General features: G+C 61.0%; 5 protein-coding genes across 5 annotated transcripts; all 5 read right to left on the bottom strand.

The window, feature by feature from the left end:
- Positions 1-1,751: 1,751 nt before the first annotated feature.
- On the bottom strand, positions 1,752-3,866 carry LDBPK_130550 (hypothetical protein, conserved; the record flags this gene model as incomplete). The annotated part of the gene is made up of 1 exon (XM_003859218.1): positions 1,752-3,866. One exon carries the CDS (start codon positions 3,864-3,866, stop codon positions 1,752-1,754), a length of 2,115 nt encoding a protein of 704 aa, XP_003859266.1.
- Positions 3,867-5,774: 1,908 nt separating this feature from the next.
- LDBPK_130540 (hypothetical protein, conserved) lies at positions 5,775-7,598 on the bottom strand (the record flags this gene model as incomplete). Its single annotated transcript, XM_003859217.1, has 1 exon — positions 5,775-7,598. The coding sequence occupies one exon, from the start codon at positions 7,596-7,598 to the stop codon at positions 5,775-5,777; it is 1,824 nt and encodes a 607-aa protein (XP_003859265.1).
- A 1,256-nt stretch (positions 7,599-8,854) lies between these two features.
- LDBPK_130530 (hypothetical protein, conserved) lies at positions 8,855-12,859 on the bottom strand (the record flags this gene model as incomplete). Its single annotated transcript, XM_003859216.1, has 1 exon — positions 8,855-12,859. One exon carries the CDS (start codon positions 12,857-12,859, stop codon positions 8,855-8,857), a length of 4,005 nt encoding a protein of 1,334 aa, XP_003859264.1.
- A 478-nt stretch (positions 12,860-13,337) lies between these two features.
- LDBPK_130520 (hypothetical protein, conserved) lies at positions 13,338-14,246 on the bottom strand (the record flags this gene model as incomplete). Its single annotated transcript, XM_003859215.1, has 1 exon — positions 13,338-14,246. The coding sequence occupies one exon, from the start codon at positions 14,244-14,246 to the stop codon at positions 13,338-13,340; it is 909 nt and encodes a 302-aa protein (XP_003859263.1).
- Positions 14,247-15,751: 1,505 nt separating this feature from the next.
- On the bottom strand, positions 15,752-17,029 carry LDBPK_130510 (hypothetical protein, conserved; the record flags this gene model as incomplete). Its single annotated transcript, XM_003859214.1, has 1 exon — positions 15,752-17,029. The coding sequence occupies one exon, from the start codon at positions 17,027-17,029 to the stop codon at positions 15,752-15,754; it is 1,278 nt and encodes a 425-aa protein (XP_003859262.1).
- Between the last annotated feature and the right edge of the window lie 1,066 nt (positions 17,030-18,095).

The raw sequence follows: 18,095 nt of genomic DNA, 5'->3' as shown, positions 1-18,095 counted from the left end.
ACAAAACGAACAGGAGTCGCAATGAAACAACTACGTGAGCGTGTAGCCGAGCGAAGAAGAAAAGTGTCAGATGTCCAGCACGAGGAGAGAGAGGAAGCGGAGACGCGCACGTGGACGTGAAATGGTGAGTGCGGATGGATGTTGATGTGTACGTGTGCGTGTGTAGAGAGGGGGGCATGGAGAGGGCAAGACGGCGACAAGGAAGCGTAGAAGAGGAAAGGCGGTGTTGAGCAGCAATGGATTAAGGCCAAAGAACAGGAGAATCTCGCACATTCCTGTGTATGTCGGGGGGAAGGGGGGCGTGGCAAGGCTGGAGATGGCCGCTGCCTAAGAGAGGAGCGAGTGGCGCACTCACGTATGCAGAGGAATGGGGAGAAACACAAAGAGCTCAGCGCTCATGATTGCCTCCGCGAGCGCTTGCGGTGCACCTCCCTTTGGACGTCTAACACGCGCGAGTTGCGAATTGCTCGTGCAGGTCAGGACTTTTCGCGTTTGCCTTTGTGGGCATGGCTGCCCCCCCCCTCCCTCTATGCCCCTCCATCGCTCCTTCGCTCGAGCTCTGCAAGAGCGCATCCATCGCGCATGATGATGCACGGCAAAGAAAGATATCGAGAGAAGCGGTAAGTCGCACATTTTCAGCGGTCCAACGCGCCCGTATTCCACCCGCGAGCAAGCCAGCAAACGGATACGCATGCACAACCACACAGCCACCGATCGCCTGCCGCTGCGGCACTGCCGCTAACGCCTGGCCGTCATGGGACAAGCCGTCCTGCCACCGAATCGGGTCATGCGCCTATCAAGCTCTTCCTGCCCTTCCTTGCCCCCTCATCGGGTACGCGCTGCGCGGCGAACTCCACACGGACCTGGCTAGACTGCATGTCTTGATCCCAGCGGGACGCGTCCAGGGTCCTGCGCTCGAGGGCGGAGGCGGCAGGCGTCTGCCGTGAGTGTAACAGCGGGGTGGTCCAGGTGCATGCCGCATGAGCTCAGGGAGGAGGTTGGCCAGCCACAGGTCAGGGGCTCTATGGAGACCCTCTGCACACTCTGCCTGGGTGCCACGCTTCGCCCTCAGTCGCTCTAAGTCCCGGCGTTCCGCAATGTGGTGCCGCGAATCTCTATGGTGGAGTCCGGAGGACGCCACGGTGCAAATTCGGGGTGCTCGCGCCATGCTTCCGGCATCTGTGCCTCATCGGCCCACCCGGGTCGGATGTCGGAGATGCCGCATGCTTTACCGACATGCACCTTGGGGCTGATCGATACGGATCTCTTCGCGCCTTGCCCGTCCGTCGCTCGTGCTCCTCTTACCTGTGCACGCACTGCCCAGACGCGGCACGCCGGGCCAGCTGTGCATGGCAGCGCGTGCGCACAGCTCCCACCCTTCTGCATCGTGGGGCTTTGCTTCCAAACGGCGCTTCTGTCTGCGGGGGGGGGGGGCACTGGACTCTGTGATACGACGCACGGAGAGGGGTGTCCCCCTACCCCATCCCACCCCCGGCATCATCGTCTTGATGGGGGAAGGGCGGCGGCGGCAACTTCCACGCAACACCAGAAAACGCAGAGAGGGGAGAAGGCGCACATGGGCGCCAAGCCAAGCAGATAAAAGAGGGGAGCGGGGACGTCCCCCATTGCGTTCCATGTGCCACGCTCCACAGCTAGTCTACATAGATAGCCCACAGCTCCTCTTTTCTCCTTCCCCCGTAACAACACGAGAGAGAGCAGGAACGCGCAAGAGGGTGGGGTGGGGTTGGATATCAACTGCCTCCTTTTTCGGATGCGCGCTTGACACGATAGGCCGCAATCTCCTGCTGCAGTGCGATGTTTACCTCGACGTCTTCGTCGATAGACTCGCCAGAGATGGGGTCGACATGTCCGACCTGCAGAATGACGTTCTGCAGTGCGTCGAATTCGAATCGGTGCCCGCCCTTGAGTACCACCGGTTCGCGCATCAACTTTCCCGTCAAGTCGCACACGTACGCCGCGGGGTGGTGCGACGCTTTCTTCTTGGAAGGCCTGCACCTCTTTGACGAGCTGCCGCTGTCGTTCGGTGGCTTCTGTTGCGCGTCTGTAGCGCCGCTGCGCCTGCGCGGACCAGATTGCGTCAACCGCTCCAGCCCGCCATCGGGTAGCCCACTCAGCAGCTCTGTCAGCGTCATGAGAAGCAAAAAGTTCTGCATCATCGCCAGCTGCGACTCGAGCGCAACAAGGTCAGCGACGCGGTCTGCCGCGTCCTGCAGCATGGCCTCCTCTGACGCGAAGCACTCGTGCAGCAGCGCCACGGATGCATTGCCGCTGTCGATATCAAAGAACGAGGACTCCTCCTCGCGCACGCACAAGATAAACCATTCAGCGATGGGCAGCAGTGCATCCGGCTGCGGCTCCGCGACCGCCCCGTGGCCGCTGCTGGCGTCGCTGGAGCAGTTCGATAACGTACAGCGAGTCTTGTCCGCTGCGATGGTGCGCAGCAACCCATGGTATGACTCTGAGAGGTTCACCGGGCTGGTAACTGCCACCGCGTTCATGTTCACAAGGCACTCGATCGTCAAGAGCATTACCTGCATGCCGCCGTACTGCAGACGGAGATGTGGCTCCCCGCGCTGCACCTGCGCTGCAAGGCACGCCATCGAGGAGAGCAGCGCTGCGGTGAAGCCCACAGCTGGTTTGTACAGGGCAAATCGCAGCATGCGCAGGAGCGTGACGGCTGCCGTTAGCAAGCTGAGCTTGACCTTGGCCGTCGCGAAGGGGCCTGCGCTGCCGTCGCTGATCGCTGCGGGCGTGGCGCTGGCGCCGTCTTCAGACATCCACACCTGTATGGCTGCAACGACAGCCGGCACGGCCGCGGACGCAAGCCAGTCGTGGCAGCCGGGGTCGCTCAGCAGCCGGGCCCGCACCTCCCTTGAGAGCTTCGCGTCCCGGCAGAACTCGACCATGTTGTCCAGTGCCCGGCATAGCAGCGTAAAGGCAGAGAGCCAGTTGAGCAACTCCATCTGCTGCTCCGCGCTGGCGCTGGTGACAGTGTGCGCCACGTCAGGGCGGCCAAGGGCTCCCAGCGCGACCGACTCCGCGTATCCTTGTGCAAGCGACGGCGGGCTGCGGTTGTGGGTGGACTCGTGCCACGACAAGCGCAGTGACGCCAGCAGCTTCTCCAGAAGTCGGTGGTTGCGCATCTCCGTGAGCAGCACGGCAATTCTGTCTTGGAAGCTCTCCACCGTGAAGCTCTGCAGCGAGCTGTCGGTCGCTGTTGCGGCAGAGTCGCAGCTCGGCTCCGCGGCGCCGTCCTTGCCGGTGGCGTAGTAGGTAATCGGCACCGTCAGTTCGTAGAGAGACTGCAACGCCGCCTGCAGCAGTGGCCACTCGCATGTCTCACAATGCTGCACCATGACACGGAGGAGCGTCTGCATCATTGTGCCGACGTCGCCGTCGCACATATGCTGCAGCAGCAGCCGAGCTACCTTCGTGTCGTAGTTGGTGAAGCGAAAGACCAGCACTGTGAACATTTCTCGAGCCGAGGAGGGGCTCTCAGTCCCGCTTGGCCCCGTCCGCGCCAGCATCTCCTCCACGCTGCTGTTCACGCTGTTCAGTGTGTTGCACAGCAGCCCCGTCCGAAATGCGGGGATGGGGGGTTGAGAGAGTGCGTACAGGCACTCCAGGCACGCCAGTCGCAGCGCGAAGTTTTTGCCGCTATTGTTCAAGATCGACATGCACTTCTTCAGCAGATCATGCAGCGCCTTCTCCTGCTCAGGCCGCTGGATAAGATCTGTGGCGGTCGATACATCTCCGAGGGCGGAGGCAACTGCAGAGACAGCTGTCAGTCCGATGGTGTCGATGGGCTGTTCACACAGCGACTGAACAGCGGGATGCACCGACATGCCAACGAAAAGCCTCACAGAAAAGAAAATGAACGAGAACAGAAGTCTGTCTGTCTGTATGTCTGTCTGTGTGTGTGTGTGTGTGTCGAGGAGGGAGAGGTGGCCGCGTGGTGGCGCGGCGGGGGGGGGGGCAGCAGAAGCTCGGGCAGGAGGCGGGGGAGAAATGGATGTGCGGCTCCGCAAAACGCAGACACGTTATCCTCAAACAGTGTAAGAAGGGGGAGGGGGATGGTTGCACACACACACTCACACTCACTCTCACGCAAAGACGTACACGAGGGAGCTGGATGAGGAGACGCTAAACGAATAGGTACGGATGCGCGTGTGGTGCACAATGTGTGTTAAGGAGAGAGAGGAGAGCAGAACGCGGAGATGCGCTCAAGCGAAGAGAGCAAGACAGGAGAGAAGCGATTACGCACACAAATGGAGCGCATCACGAATAGGCGCACACCATCAGGGAGTTTTGTGCAAGGGTGAACGCAAGGCGATGACTTCGCTCTCCTTTCCGGTGCTTTTCTGCTGGCGTTGAAGCTTGTCGTCTTGTTTTCGGCTTCGTGCGAACTCGAAAAGGGCGTGCACTTGAGCTGTTGTACCACGATGGAGTGATTAGTAAAGTGCATATATATATATATAGGTGTTTAGGTGTGTATGTGTGCGGAGGGGGACAGGGATGCGGCGAAGGAAACGACAAGAGGGTAGTCGCACACTGGTAAGCCGCAGCGAGTGGATGCAGCAATGCAAAGGGCAGCGATATCGGCAGTGATGGCAGTCGGGGAGAGCGAAGAGAGAGAAAATGGAACAGTATACGTTCGAGGGGCAAGGCGGGGGTGGGGTGGGGGGAGGGGGAGGACTGTGCGCGGGTCCGCCACAAAATAGCATCGTCATCATTCATCATACCACGTGGGTGAGCCGCAGGCTGTGCTTCTGAAGGCTCACAGGGGTGTGGGGTAACGAGGTAGGGAGGACAGAATGAAGTGGTTTTGCCTTTTCGCGCGAGCAGTCCAAGTGCTTTAAACCGTAAACAAGCTCACCGTTCCATGGTTGTGGAAAGGGAGTCGTCGTCGCGGTGTAAAGGCGTGTGTGTGGGTGTATGCTTATATATATATATATGTGTGTGTGAACGTTGTCAGAGGATGATGCGAAGAGCGCGCTATCAAGCTCAAAATACACACAGCAACAAAAACCTTCCCCTCTCCTCTCCCTCCCTCTACCACAAACCCCTCCCACTCCCTATCCTCCCCCCCCTAAAACCCACACGCACCTACACACAGGAACACAAGGCTATCCCGAGGAGAGGCGCCACACCAGACGTAAAAGACCCAGAGAAGAATCGGGAAGGACAAGGGGCGGGCAGGCAGGCAGGCAGGCAGGCGGGCAGACATCAAACGCAAAAACGCAAAAAAAAAACGGTAAAACCCGGCTAAGAACCTACCAACACGAAGTAAAGGAAGAGGAGGTTGAGGAGGAGCAAGCGGGGAGGGAGGGAGGGAGCGGAGGGGGTGGAAGAGAGGAGGGGAGTCTCTGCGGATGTCCGTGACCGTGCACGTGCGTGTAAATGGGAGGAGAGGGAGGGGGGAAGAAAGGGAGGGGCAGGGAGGGGGGAGGCGCCACCTGGAAAAAGCAACTTCAAGAGAACCATTGGAGGTCAAAGAGACGCAGAGCAAGTCGCAGAGAGAGAGAAAAAACACCTGCGGGGTGGGGAGAGGGGGGAGTCACCTCGTTAGCAAAGAGCAGCGGCAAGCTGCCGCGTGAGGATTCCTCATACAACACACACACACACACACACACACAGAAGCAGGCAATCCGCCAAGCAACCTTACATGAGCACCCGCATCCCACTAGAGGTGGGTTTCATACACACACGCACGCAGACAGGCAGGCGTACCCCCACATCCTCACCCCTCCTCTTCAGTCCGCCTCATGCTTCGGAATAGGGGCCACCTTGGCAGCCGGCGGTGCCGAGGGATTCACGTGCATTGGTGAGACTGCGGAAGTCACCTCTACCACCACCGGGGCTACCACCGTCACATCCGTGCTCTTCGCGTGGTACGGCATTCGCGACCTTAGCGGTAGAGGTGTCGACGCTGTTGAAAGTTGGGGGGCAGCGCGCGCGATGTCCGCAGCCGACCGCGCTGCACCATTGGTGAAGGTGCCAGCCGCATGAGCATCGCCGAGCACGTCCTCGTCGCTAAAGACGTCGTCCTCGTCGGCGACACTGCGCAGGCGAAGGCGGATCGCCTCCTTGAAAGCGTCCCAGAAGCCCGGTGGGTCATCCGTCTCCTTGGCAGCCGGCAGCGTCGGGGTCGGCCAGAGCCACAGCGGCAGCGGCAGCCCTTCGCCCACGGTCTCCATGGCCATGCGCCAGCTAAACGGCAAGGTTTCCTGCATGGGACTGGCTGAACCCTCCTCGGCCGCGTGCATGGTTCTCTCCGACAGCACAGGCTGGTACTGCTCGCCGTTGTTGCGTGCCCGGGCGGCCTGAAGCTCGTCTCGCTGCTGTCGCAGCAGGTCCGTGAGAAGACCCACACCGCGGCCGGCAGCGTAGAGATATTGCACCAGGAGCCCCAGTCCGACAACGGCGAAGCTCGCGCTGTACACAAAGACCAAATAGAAGACGGAGTTGGCATCGCCAGAAGCCTTGAAGAAGAACGTGTACCCCCACGAGACACAGTAGAGGTCGAGCACGTCCGCCATCACCAAGGATAGGCATAGGTAGAAAAGAAAGAGCACGTAATACTTGCTGTTCGCGTAGCCGATGCACTGCCCGCAGCAGATGCAGTGCAGCTTCGAGCGGTACACGCACCGGTTGCACACCTTGCAGTGTCGCGTATCGTTCATCTGATAAAAGTTGCAGAATCGGCACCAGTTGGCGCCCGGAATAAGGAAGCCCATCTCCTCCTGCTTGCGATCCATGTCGGTGCCGTCGATGGCCTCCAGCACCTTGCGGGCAGCATGACTCACCAGCACGATCTCCAGCCCTCGACGGACTTTGCGTTGGCGCCGCATCTGCATCGCCTCCGTCATGTACGGCGGCAGCTCTGAATTGTCCTCCGCCGCAACCTCCTCGCCGTTATCGCCATTGTCCTCAGCTTGTCGTACCCCACTCACTGCACCTGCCGTGTCGCCATCGGAGAGTTGAGACGTCGAGCCACCGTCTTCCGTGTACATGCACAACCGCGCCTCGACGGCGGCACGCTCTAGCTCCTCCTCCTCGGCAGTGGGACTGCTGCGCCGCAGGATTGCTGCGGTAGAGGCGACGTTCGCCAGCTGCTGGCTCTCAGCCTCATCCACATCGTTCCAGTTCGGCTCCCCCACCTTCGCCTTCGCCGCCACAGCACGACTGCTATTGCGGGCACTGGCGGCACCTTCACGCACCGGCTCCGCCGTTGTTCCTGCCTGGCCGCCGCCTCTGCCGCCGTGCGCCTTTGCCAAGGCACACTGCAGCTCCTCGCGAATGAACGTTTCCATGCGCGCCGCCGAAAAGCGCGAGGGTAGTTCACCAGGGCCCACCACGGCCGACAGCACGAGCGAGGTGATGCTCAGGCCAAAGAAGGAAAGGAGAAAGAAGAGAATGAGCAGCACCACCACGTCCAGCAGAGCGGCGCTGGCATAGTAGAAGTGCACCGCCATAAAGAAGGTGAAGATGGAGATGAAGCCGCCGGCGAGCAGGGCGCGGATCATGTAGTTGAGCAGACCCGGGTTGTTTGTTGAGGGCGATGCAGACGCCGCCATTTTCCGCCGCGTTTTATTCGAAGATGCGCGAGTGCACTCGGCTTCCGCCCTCGAGATGTATGTCTAGTGTGCCCCTTGCCGCGGAGTCTTCTGGTGCACTTTTCGCTTTATGCGTGTGCGTGTGCGTGTAAAATGTGGCGGAGAATGGAAGCAGCAGGTAACCACTACACGTAACTCCTTATGGTGCTTGATGTTTCGGTCGCTACCCTCGTGTGTGCGTGTGTGCGTGTCTGAGGACGAGTCGGATGATAAAGAAAAAGATGGGGAGAAGAGAGTGAGAGCGCAGATGGAGGCAGCCTGAGCCACACACACACACGCAAACACAAAGGTGCTGCTGCTGCTGCTGCTGTGTGTGTGTGTGTGTGTCGATGATGGCGAAGAGTTGTGAGAAAATGAGAGGCACGAGTTTTACGCATCTTCACGCGCACATGCCCGTGTATCCATCATGATGGTGCATCCCTGTGCGAGAAGGATGAGACGACCGCCGTCCTGCGGTGAGCAAAGAAGCGCGCAGACGTGCATCTTGTTCGTCAGAGAGGCAGGCAAAGAATCGGAGGTCAGCACGGTGAAAGACGATACCCCCTTTTTCCCTCTGGCGCGTTTTAGTGTTTCGCTGCGTGTGACGCGCAGACAATCGAGACGTGTGAGTTAGTGAAAAGTTCAGCGTGCGTGTGTGCGTGTGCTATAGGGAAAAGGAAGAGGCGGATCGGGGGCGGAGTATCGGGGCTTAGAAACGGGTGCACCGCTGCTCTCGCTGTCCGTCCGCCCTCCTCCTCCTCCAATTCCTCGGCATAGGAAGCGGTGACGTCGCCTGGGCACACACACGCACGCACAAACGCATACAAGTAAGCGCACCGTTGCGTCCACCAGTTTCACGTTGAATGGAATGAGTGGGCCACGTGTACGTGCGTACGTGCTTGTGTGTGTGTGTGTGTGTGTGTGTGTGTGTGCCAGCACAGGATCGTCTCGCTGGCAAGACCCTCATCATCATCCCCTCCCCATCTCTCGTACTCGCTCTGTCTCTCTGCGTTGCCAGCTACCACAGCAACCGCCAGCTCCTCTCTCCTCGTGCCCGCCACCCGCCACCACCACCACCGCCACGTCGTCGTTACAATCCTCGTGAGTGCGGTAGCGGGTGTGCTCACATTTCGCTGCGGCCGGCGTAGGAGGCGCTGGGGAGACAAGTGCAGGGACGCGCGCACATGCGCAGAGAGACGTCATAGCGGTGTTCTCCTCAGAGGCACCTCCCGTGTTCTTCAGTGCCTCACTTGATCGAGGAGTGCGCGATGGGTTTGCCGGGCCACCTGTAGCTCACACGTGAGGTCACGTGCGCGGACAATAGCGCTGGCCTGCGCCTGGCCAGCGGCGCTGCGCAGCAGCGCCACCACAGAGGCACTGCCACCCGCCGCCACGTCGGTCCGCTCCACCTCCGAGACCAGGGCTGCCCATGCATTGATGCCGTCCACTGGGCTCGAGAAGTCCTCGTCGTCGAGCAGGTTCTCCTCCTCAAAGTCATCCAGGTCGGCGTTGTCGGCGTCGTCGACGGCCTCTTTACGGTGACTCTGCTGCGGTGTCTCACGAAGCGCCTGAGCCTGGCGCAGCATGCCCTGAAAGCGGCTGTCTCGACTCGGTCCGTGGCCGGCGCCCTCGCCACCCAGAAAGCCTTCCGCGCTGTCGCTGTCGGCATCGACCTCACCCCACTCGCCGCCGTCGTCGTCATCCTGCAGCCATTCGCCGTCGTCGTCCTCTTCGCTGCTGGCCTCGCTGTCCCACTCCTCCTCGTCGTCTTCCGCCTCCTCCGCGGAGGCGCCTTCGCTGGCATGTGCTGTCGGCACCGGCTTCCCCGACAGCATTGCAATGCGTCGCTGATGAACGCGCAGCTCCGCCGTGCCGTTGGTCGTCTCCATCTCAGCCAGCTGCTGCAGCACACCGCACTGCACGGCACCCTCCAGGCCAGACCGCAGCTCTGCCGCGCCGGCGTCAATCGTGTTTGCCGCAAGCGCACGCAGACACGAAACCATGGCGTACACGAAGAGACTGCGGTCATAGCCCCGCATGAGGCCCAGCATTGCCTCCTCGCTACCCTCAATCGACACGCTCCGCGCCAGCAACGACACGTACTGCTCCAGAAACGGGCGTGTCACCTGCAGCCCATGCAGCACCGCCACGGCAGCAGGCGCATCAGCGATAAGGCAGGAGAAGATGTTGTTGGCGAGCAACACGCGAAACGTCGCGCTCTGCTGTGGCCGTGTGCCGGCGATCTTCAAGGACAGCTGCGTCACGTACTGCACCAAGGCATGCGCCGCCTCCGCAAATGCGAAGGTCGATGCCGCCGCCGCCGAGGCTGCCCAGCTGCACTGCACAATCACGTCCAACACTTTCGGCACTGCGGCCACTTCGCGCTCCCGCAGCGACGTGCTCGCCAGCACCGCCTCGCACATGGCTAAGACCAGCTGCGCCGGCGTTTGGGCCGCCTCCTCCGCTGGCACGGCTGCCGGCAGCGGCTCGCGCGTCAGCTCCGCCAGTGTGCCGTACAGAAAGGAGGCCGGCTCGACAGAGACGAAGTTGTCGATCGGGGGAAGTAGCTGCTGGATATAGTCGACAGCGCCGCCTCGGATGATCAGCTGATAGAGGCACCACAGGACCTTCCACATGGGCGGCGCGATGGCTGGACTGCGCGCGATGAGGGTGGTGAGGAGGGACAGGGCAGGATCCATGAAACCGTAGGAGCTGCCGCCTTGGTGGCCGAGGATCACAAATAACATCGGGGCTACGCGCAGCTGGATTTGCACGAAGATGTCCTGCTGGAGCGCCTCCGTTGACGGGCACGGGGCCGCCGCAGACGGCGAGGAGGACGATGCGCCAGAGGCCTTTGCCAATAAGTCAGCGGCAGCGTGGCGTGCGGCCACAGTAGCCGTGCTCTCCGGAAGCGCCTTAACAAGCGTGGTGAGAGTCTCCAGCAGCTCGTCGGCAGTCATCAGCACATCGGCAAAGCCGTCATTGTCGAGGAACAGCTCGGCTTTGTCACCTCCACCCGTCGTCTGCGCCGTTGACGACGTCATCGACTCCAGCGCGTTGTACTTGGCCGTTACACGCTCCAGCACGACGGCAAAGTGGCTCACCAGCATCTCCGTCAGCTCCAGTGCCCATTGCGACAGCGTGTTCTTGTAGAACGAGATGGTCTTGCGGAGCGTGCGCACCACCGCCTCGTTGTCTATCATCCGCATCACGTTGAAGTAGTGCTGGATGAGCTCGGCAATGCAGGGGTTGATGACGTCGCGCGCGAAGGGATGACAGACGAGGCGCGAAAAGCACACGCAGGCCTGCACACGCACTGGCGCCTCGCTGTCGTTAAGCAGACACAGCACTGGCTGAAGGGCCTGCTGGTACGCCAGCGGACTGCTCCACTCGAGCGACGGTGCAAACGTGCTGAGAACCAGCACCGCGCGTGCGCGCAGGAATCCCAGCGAGTACTGCGTCACTGGCACCGTGAAGGTCGACAGGACGTACTCGAGCTTGTCGTCACCAAAGCGCATCGCTAGCAGGATCTTCTTGAAGTGGTAAAAGCAGTAGAGTGAGGCATCGACGCGGCGCGCCGCCTCCATGGCGGGGGTGCTGAGGTGAGCGTCATCGCTCGTCGCCTGCGCAGCCGCACCGACGTAGGCCTGAAGCTGGTTCAGCAAGAAGTTCATGAGAGAGAGGAAGAGGCTCTTGTCGTGGAACTTCTTCGTACCGGCGGCAAGGGACATGAGGAGGTTCGTCGACACCACCTTGGCGCTGTAGATGTCGCCGGCGGGGTTCGCTTGCTTGCGCACGTACTCCTCCGGGTTGTCGGACCACAGCTCCTCGTCCTCGTCCGTGAAGGCGAGGCGTGGGAAGAGAAGCACCGTCATGAGCTCCTCGGCACTGGGGTGCAGTACGCTCGCGTACACAGCCTTGTGCTGGACTGCGAGCGTCAGCACCTCGAGTGCGAGGATGTACGCTTTGGAGGTTAGGGCGAGCGGTGGGCCGGCGTGCCACCGCACAAGCGCCAGGGCGGCCTCGACGGTGGGCTGCAGGTACTGTGCGGTGAAGTGCTTCGCCACGGTGCGGCAGCGTCGCTCGCAGCTCTTCGGCGACGCAAACTCCTGAGTGAGCTTGTGGGCGATGTTCATGACCCACTTGAGTAGTGCAAACATGGCGGACTGCTGGAAGTTGGAGAAGTGATCACCGCGAAGCTGCGTGACCGTCATGCCTGTTTCGGCCGGGTGGTGCAGCGCGTGCGCCAGCCTTGCTCGGCAGAGCGGCAAAGCGGCCTGCTGAAAGACTTGAATCGGCGTCACCACGCAGGAGGCGTAGAGGTAGTCGAGGGCCGACACCTCGCACAAGCATGCGGGCCAGCGGCTTTCAAAGAGAGAAAAGATGCACTTTAGGGAGAGTCGCATGCAGTGCGCCAGCTCCTCCAGTTCCGCCGAGAAGCGAAACAGCGCAGCCAAGGAAGGACCAGAGGTCGCGGTCGCGGCACCGTGGCCCGCCAGCGCCGTCAGCTCGTGCTGCCACCGCCCCGACAACAGCTCCATCAGGGACAGGAGCAACGGAGAAAGGTGGCCAGCGAAGACGTCCACCTCGTCGGCGTCCACCTTCAACGGGTCCACGTAGATCTTACAGCACCCCCGCAGTACGCCCAGGGAGCCCTTCAGCTGCAGCAGCATCATGTGGATGACGTCTCCGTCGATTTCCTGGCAGCTGCTCGCGTTGCAGTCGAAGAGCCCACGCAGCGCCGTCATGCTCTGACTCACGAGCCCCGTCAGCTGCGGCAGCAGATCGGGCCACCGCTCGGGGTAGTCGGCATTCACCACCTCAATCGTCGCCGTCAGTAGCTGCCGCCGCACCGCCTCCGACACGTGGGGCTGGCACTGCAGCGGCACAACGTGGTCGCGCACACGCTGTCTCACCTCATCAGAGCAGCGCGGGTTTCGATTCCAGTCGCTGCGGCCAATTTCATTGCGAAACCGAATGGCGCTCGCCAGAAGCGCGCTCGCCGTCGCCGGCAGCCCTCTTCCAAACGTATGCGCGCACACTGTGGGTGAATGGCAAGCGAGCTCCAAGAGATGAAGAATGAAATGTGGGTCCTTATCGGCCAACTGAGCAAGCGCGTCCTCGGCGGATTGCCGCGTGGCCTTGTCGGGGGACAGAGTGGCGATGAAGATGTGAAAGAGTCGGTCAGGGATGCTGCTGCTGCTGCCACCGCTGCTGTCCACACTCGCCTGTGTGTCGCACATGGCGTCCTGCCAGCCAGCTTGTGTGCAAGTGGATGTGAGCTGTTTCTTTGGGTAGCGTAATGTTCCCGGCGTGTATAAGGAGAGTTGAGGAAGGAGAGAAGGACGCGAGCGGGGGGACTGAATGGTTAGCGCACGTGTGTGTGTGTGTGTGTGTGCCTCGTGGAGCGGGAGGTATTAGTACGGAGAAAGCGGCAGCGTTCAGGAAAGAGGTGCGGGAGGGGCAACGAAGTCACACGTGCGCTCCTGCCACTTCACCCGCCTTTCCCCCACCCACCGACGAAACCGTACGCATTCTCTCTCCACAAGCAGCTATGTGCGTGCACGAGGCGCGCAGGTCTTCCTAGCCGCATCAGCCGACACATGCACCCGGACCATGAGGCGTGCGCCACACAACAGCAAGAAAAACGAGAGAGTGAAGTGCACAAAACAGACACGCGCACAAACACGCACACTCACACACCCGCATCTGATTTGGTGTCTACGAATGTGGGCCGTCCATCCCGTAGCCGCTTCCACCGCCGATGCTGGTGGGATCGACAAAGGAGCCAGGGTAGTCCTGCCGTCCCATGCTGCCCACAGTCTGCAGCATGTCTGTGTTGTTGCTGCTTCCGTTCGCGTTCGCTGCAGCGGCGGGGGCACCGGTGACGCCACCGCTGGCGCCGTAGCTCACGCCGTTGTTGACCTGCTTTGACATGTCGTTCAGCCGGATGACGTGCTTCGAGATCTCGCGGAGGTAATCGCCGAGGGAGAAGAACTGTGATTCGAGCTCTTCGAAGTGGGCAGCCACATCCTCAAAAGCCTTGTCAGCAAAGCCGTCCTCATTGCCCCACTCACTCCTGTGAATGTGTGGCGCCGCACCAGATGAAGCGCCACCGTCGCCAACGCCTGGGAAAGGACTGCCAGCGGACACGTTCTCCCAACCTTGGCGGGACTGCCGCCAGCTGGCGCCTGTCGAGTGCGTGTTGCTGTTGGACGGTGGCACGCCACTAAGGCCTCCCGCCACAGTGGACGCGAACGACGACTGACTGCGCTGGTTCATCGACCCGCGGTACATCGAGCTCTCTAAGCCGCTGCTGTTTGCGCGGAAGCTGCCGTCGCCCAGGTTGCTGCTGGGCGACGTCGTTGCAGGGCCGGAGCGCTGCGACTGCGGCGGCGGCTGCGCGCTGGCGTACATGTTCGTCACTAGTTTGTGCTCGTTCGTGTGGCTCGACTTGAGCAGCGCGCAGGTACGGTAGAATACTTGGGTTTCGATTTCGGCGATGCGCTTCAGCTCATGCACGAAGGCGTCCTGCGTGGAGGCGGAGCCGAAGGCGTTCATGCGACCAGTGGTGAAGGTCTCCTCGATGTCGCGCAGCTCCGTCTCCACATTGTTAAAGTCCGACTGCATGGCTGATGCACGAAAAACCGGCCCAGCGTGTGTACGTGCGAATATGTGCGAGTGTGTGTATGTGAGGGAGGGAGAGAAGAGAAGAGGCTGCAGGTGCTGCTGTCTTCTTTGTTGGTGTGTAAGTTGATCACGAGCAGTGGAGGTGGGGTGCAGGCGCTGTAAAAGCCGTTACGTTGACTTGTGGGGAGCACAGCGACACGCTTGTGTGCATGTATTCGCGCACTACGCAGCAGAGGAGACGAGACGGCAGAAAGTGCAACGAAGGTGAAGAGAAGGAAGGGCAAAGGAATGTGGCATAGACACGCGCACATACAGAGAGAGAGAGATGGAGTCGTCAAGAGCGACGGGAAAACGTGGATGCGTATGTGGATGTAGATGCGCGTGCAGGCGATAGGCGGCAACCAAGGCGTCGCTCCACCCCCAACCGAGTCCTCAGCTGCCGCCAGCACCGCCACAACACCACCGGACTGCTACCTCTCACCTTCAGGCTTGCTATACAAAACTCTTCTACTTGATATGGCACATCGTTGCGTCTTTCGCTCTTTGCGTCTCTCTGGATCGGAAGACGCCACCGCATCGTAGGGGGAGGGGGAGGGGGGTGCAGGTCTCACTGTTCCCCTCCGCGTGCATGCCTGTAGTTGTCGTCCCTCGGTGCTTCGTGTTCTGGGTGGGGTGTGGGGGAGAGTTCTTGGCACCTCTCCACCGACTCCACTCGAGCGGCGGGCGGGGGGGGGGGGGGGCCTGGTGTTCCTTTCCGTGCAAGGGGGCAAGCAGCAGCACTTGCATGCATGCGGATGGACGGGTCGATGAGAGCGTCAGTGGGTGTCAACGACGTGCACTCCAAGGAAAGAGCGAGTGCTTTAGAAGGCGAAGTCGATCGGCAGTGGCCGCACCCACTACCGCGTGGGACAAGCAAGCGAAAGAAAAGGAAAACAGCGGGAGACAGACGTCAGAGGCGGAAAGCCATCGACGCCTCTATATGGCTCACTCTCTCATTTTTCGCCTCCCCCACCCCTCCAGTCGCTAAGGGGCGATGCAGCGCCGCATCACGTACTTTTCCTTGTTCGCCATATCAAGGCGTAGCAGCGGAGAAGGGAAGAAAGTGTGTTGGGAGGCAGGGGGAGTGACGACGGCAGCAGTTATTGCTGTAGCAGCGCGTCTGAACGGGTCGTACCTGAGCTCATCGACGTCCATGACCCCACCTCTGGAGCAGAGCACAGCGCACACACATCCACACCCTCCGCCTCGCCTCACGCCCACTGACGTGAGATACAACCCGTTCACGCATAAATGACGACTATAGAGGGAGTGGAGAAGGCAAGAAGTAACAGTGTACAAGACGTGTTAGCGTGTGCGTTGTAAGTGCGCACGCCTGGGCAGAGACGTGTGCAGTGAGGTCTCTCTGCAATCAGCAGCAGAGAGACCTCGCCGCGGAGGACGGCCATGGCGGTGCACCTGAAGCCGCCGCCGCCGCCACCTCCATCAGCAGTCCCCTTCTCCCCCCTCTAGTAGTAGTTTTCGATGTGCAGAGACGGTATTAGCTGCCGCAGCATCAGCCGCGACGCCGAAGTCTCCGCCACAATGCCCTCAATCGTCTTTCGCAGCACCGTCACTCGGTCCTGCGCCTCGGTCAACTTGCGTGCTTCACGCGCGGCCGCGTCATCCTGCGCGTGCAGCTGCGCTTCAACAAGCGCACGTTCCTGCAAGAGAGCCTGAACGCGGGCGTTAATGTCGTCAACCTCGCTCTGTAGTACGGATCGCACAAGTTGGCGCTCCTCCACGGCGGCGGCCAGGTCTTTGCGCTCCTCCTCCGCAGCCGTCAGCTCCTCTCGATACACTTTCACGCGGCGGCCGGTGCTAATGAGACGACGGGCCTGTTGCTCTGCTGCATCAATGATGGCGCTTGTGTCCGCTCCGCTGCTGCTGCTGCTGCTGGTGCAACTCTGGGCAATGATGCGACGCACGTCCGGCGGCAGCGGGCCCTCCACTGTGCCTGCTTGCGCTGACGAGGCTGTTACGGAAGAGGATAGTGCTTCAGACCTCCCTTCCCCAGAGCCGCTGTGGGCCCCCGTGCCATGCACGTCTGCGCTGGCGCTGGGCGGCAACTGCGCATACTGAAGCGCGCCAGTGGGTGGCGACGGCGACGGAGTCGGCCATGCCCCCTTGCCCGAACCCTGTTGTTGCTGCTGCTGAAGCTCTTGCTGAAAGAGAGCGTTGTAGTTGGCAGCCGCCACTTTTCTCTCCCTTCCCAGATTGGCAGGGGTAACGGCACCGCCGGCCCCCGCAGCGGTGAGGCCAACCGACGCAGGCGGAGACGAGGATGACGGCGGCATCCGGCTCTGCGCCGGTCGCTGCAGCTTCAAGACTTGCGCGGTGGTGCTCGAGGACGTCGGAGTCGAAGAAGCCCCAAGCCTGTCACGGCTGACCCGACGCTGGAGTCGCCCTTCGCCGGATGCCGCTGCCGACGCACAAGAGAGGGTTGTTGAGAGAGATAAAGTCGAGGAGAGCGCTCCACTACTGCTACCGGCTGTGACGCCCGATGTGAGCTTGGTGCGGCTCTTTCGCGAGAGGCTCGGCTGCACACCGGCTGCCCCAGTGCTACTGGTGGCGCTGCCGTTCCAGAGCAGTGGATGGAATGGATTCCCCTGCAGTGGTCGAGTCTGGATCGGTGTGGCGAGCACCGGATCAGGCGACGCGGCGGCGAAGTGCGAGCTGGGTATGACCTGTGGGTAGTTGTTGCCGAGGCGTTGGTAGCCGTCCGCGGCCCTGCCTATGTGTGTCATCCACGCGCCGCACGGTGGGTCAGGGAGCACAATGCAGCAGCAGCGGTCACCGTTGAAGCAAGCACTGGGGGGATGCAACGACGTCAGAGCGCGCGGCGATGGAATTTGCGCAGTGGAAGTGTTGGGTGGTATGTTGAGAGGCTCGGCTGGAATAGCCTATGAGACACTGGAGAGGGAGCACAGAAAAAGAGAAAGAAGGCTGGTCAAGGTGGGTGGGTATCGGTGCATATATGCATCTATGTATATATGTATGTGCGTGCGTATGGCTCTCACGCTTACCCACCTCCCCCCCCCCCACTCACCGCCTCCGCCGTACTTGTCTGCTTTAGAGCCCTGCGCGAGGTGTTCTGTCGTGTGCCGCACCTGCCGCTGCTCTCCCTCGCTCTTCATCAGCGCTCACTCTTTGTGTGCCTCTAACGCCGTACCCAACACGTCTTTCTTCTCTCTCGAGCAGTGAAGGAACAGCGAGAGAGAGACGCAGAGGGACAGTCCAGACAATTTAGCTGTCGTGCCTTGCCCTCTTCCTCTTTCTCGCGATGCGCCTCAGATCTATGGGTCGGTGATGTCTCCCACGTATGCCAGAGTCGCCGAAAACTTGTGAAGGGGAGGTGATTGCACACTGGCCATGTAATGCCCGTTTCCTGTCCGTAATTGGTACTCATGTGTGCTCGGGTGGCAGAGCGAGAGAGGGGGTGAGTGCGAGCAACCACGAGGAGAGAGAATGCAGCCTAGGCGGCACGCATGTACGCATACAGACATACGTCTGTTAAGCACGCCCTTGGAGAGTCAGTGCTGCGACGGCGGACCCCCCCGCCCTCTACTCCTCCTTAACTTTTTTGTCTTGCTTTGCTGCCGAAGCCGGCAAGCGAGTGCGCGCCCGTCCCTGCGGGGCACACGGTCACTGGCTTCATTGTATCCATCCTCGCACACCGTTCTCGGGGCATGACGGTGGGCGACGCGGTGAGTGGATGATCACGTCTCTCTCTTTCTTCTTTGGGCAGTCCGCCGCAGGCGAGATCCTCCTTCAGCCCATCAGCGCTGCTTCTCGTAGTGATAGTCTGTGAGA

The sequence above is a fragment of the Leishmania donovani genome, chromosome 13, assembly GCF_000227135.1.
Source record: "Leishmania donovani BPK282A1 complete genome, chromosome 13".
Classification (NCBI taxonomy): domain Eukaryota; phylum Euglenozoa; class Kinetoplastea; order Trypanosomatida; family Trypanosomatidae; genus Leishmania; species Leishmania donovani.
The sequence above is the reverse complement of the archived record's forward strand: the minus strand, read 5'-3'. Positions and strand labels throughout refer to the sequence as shown.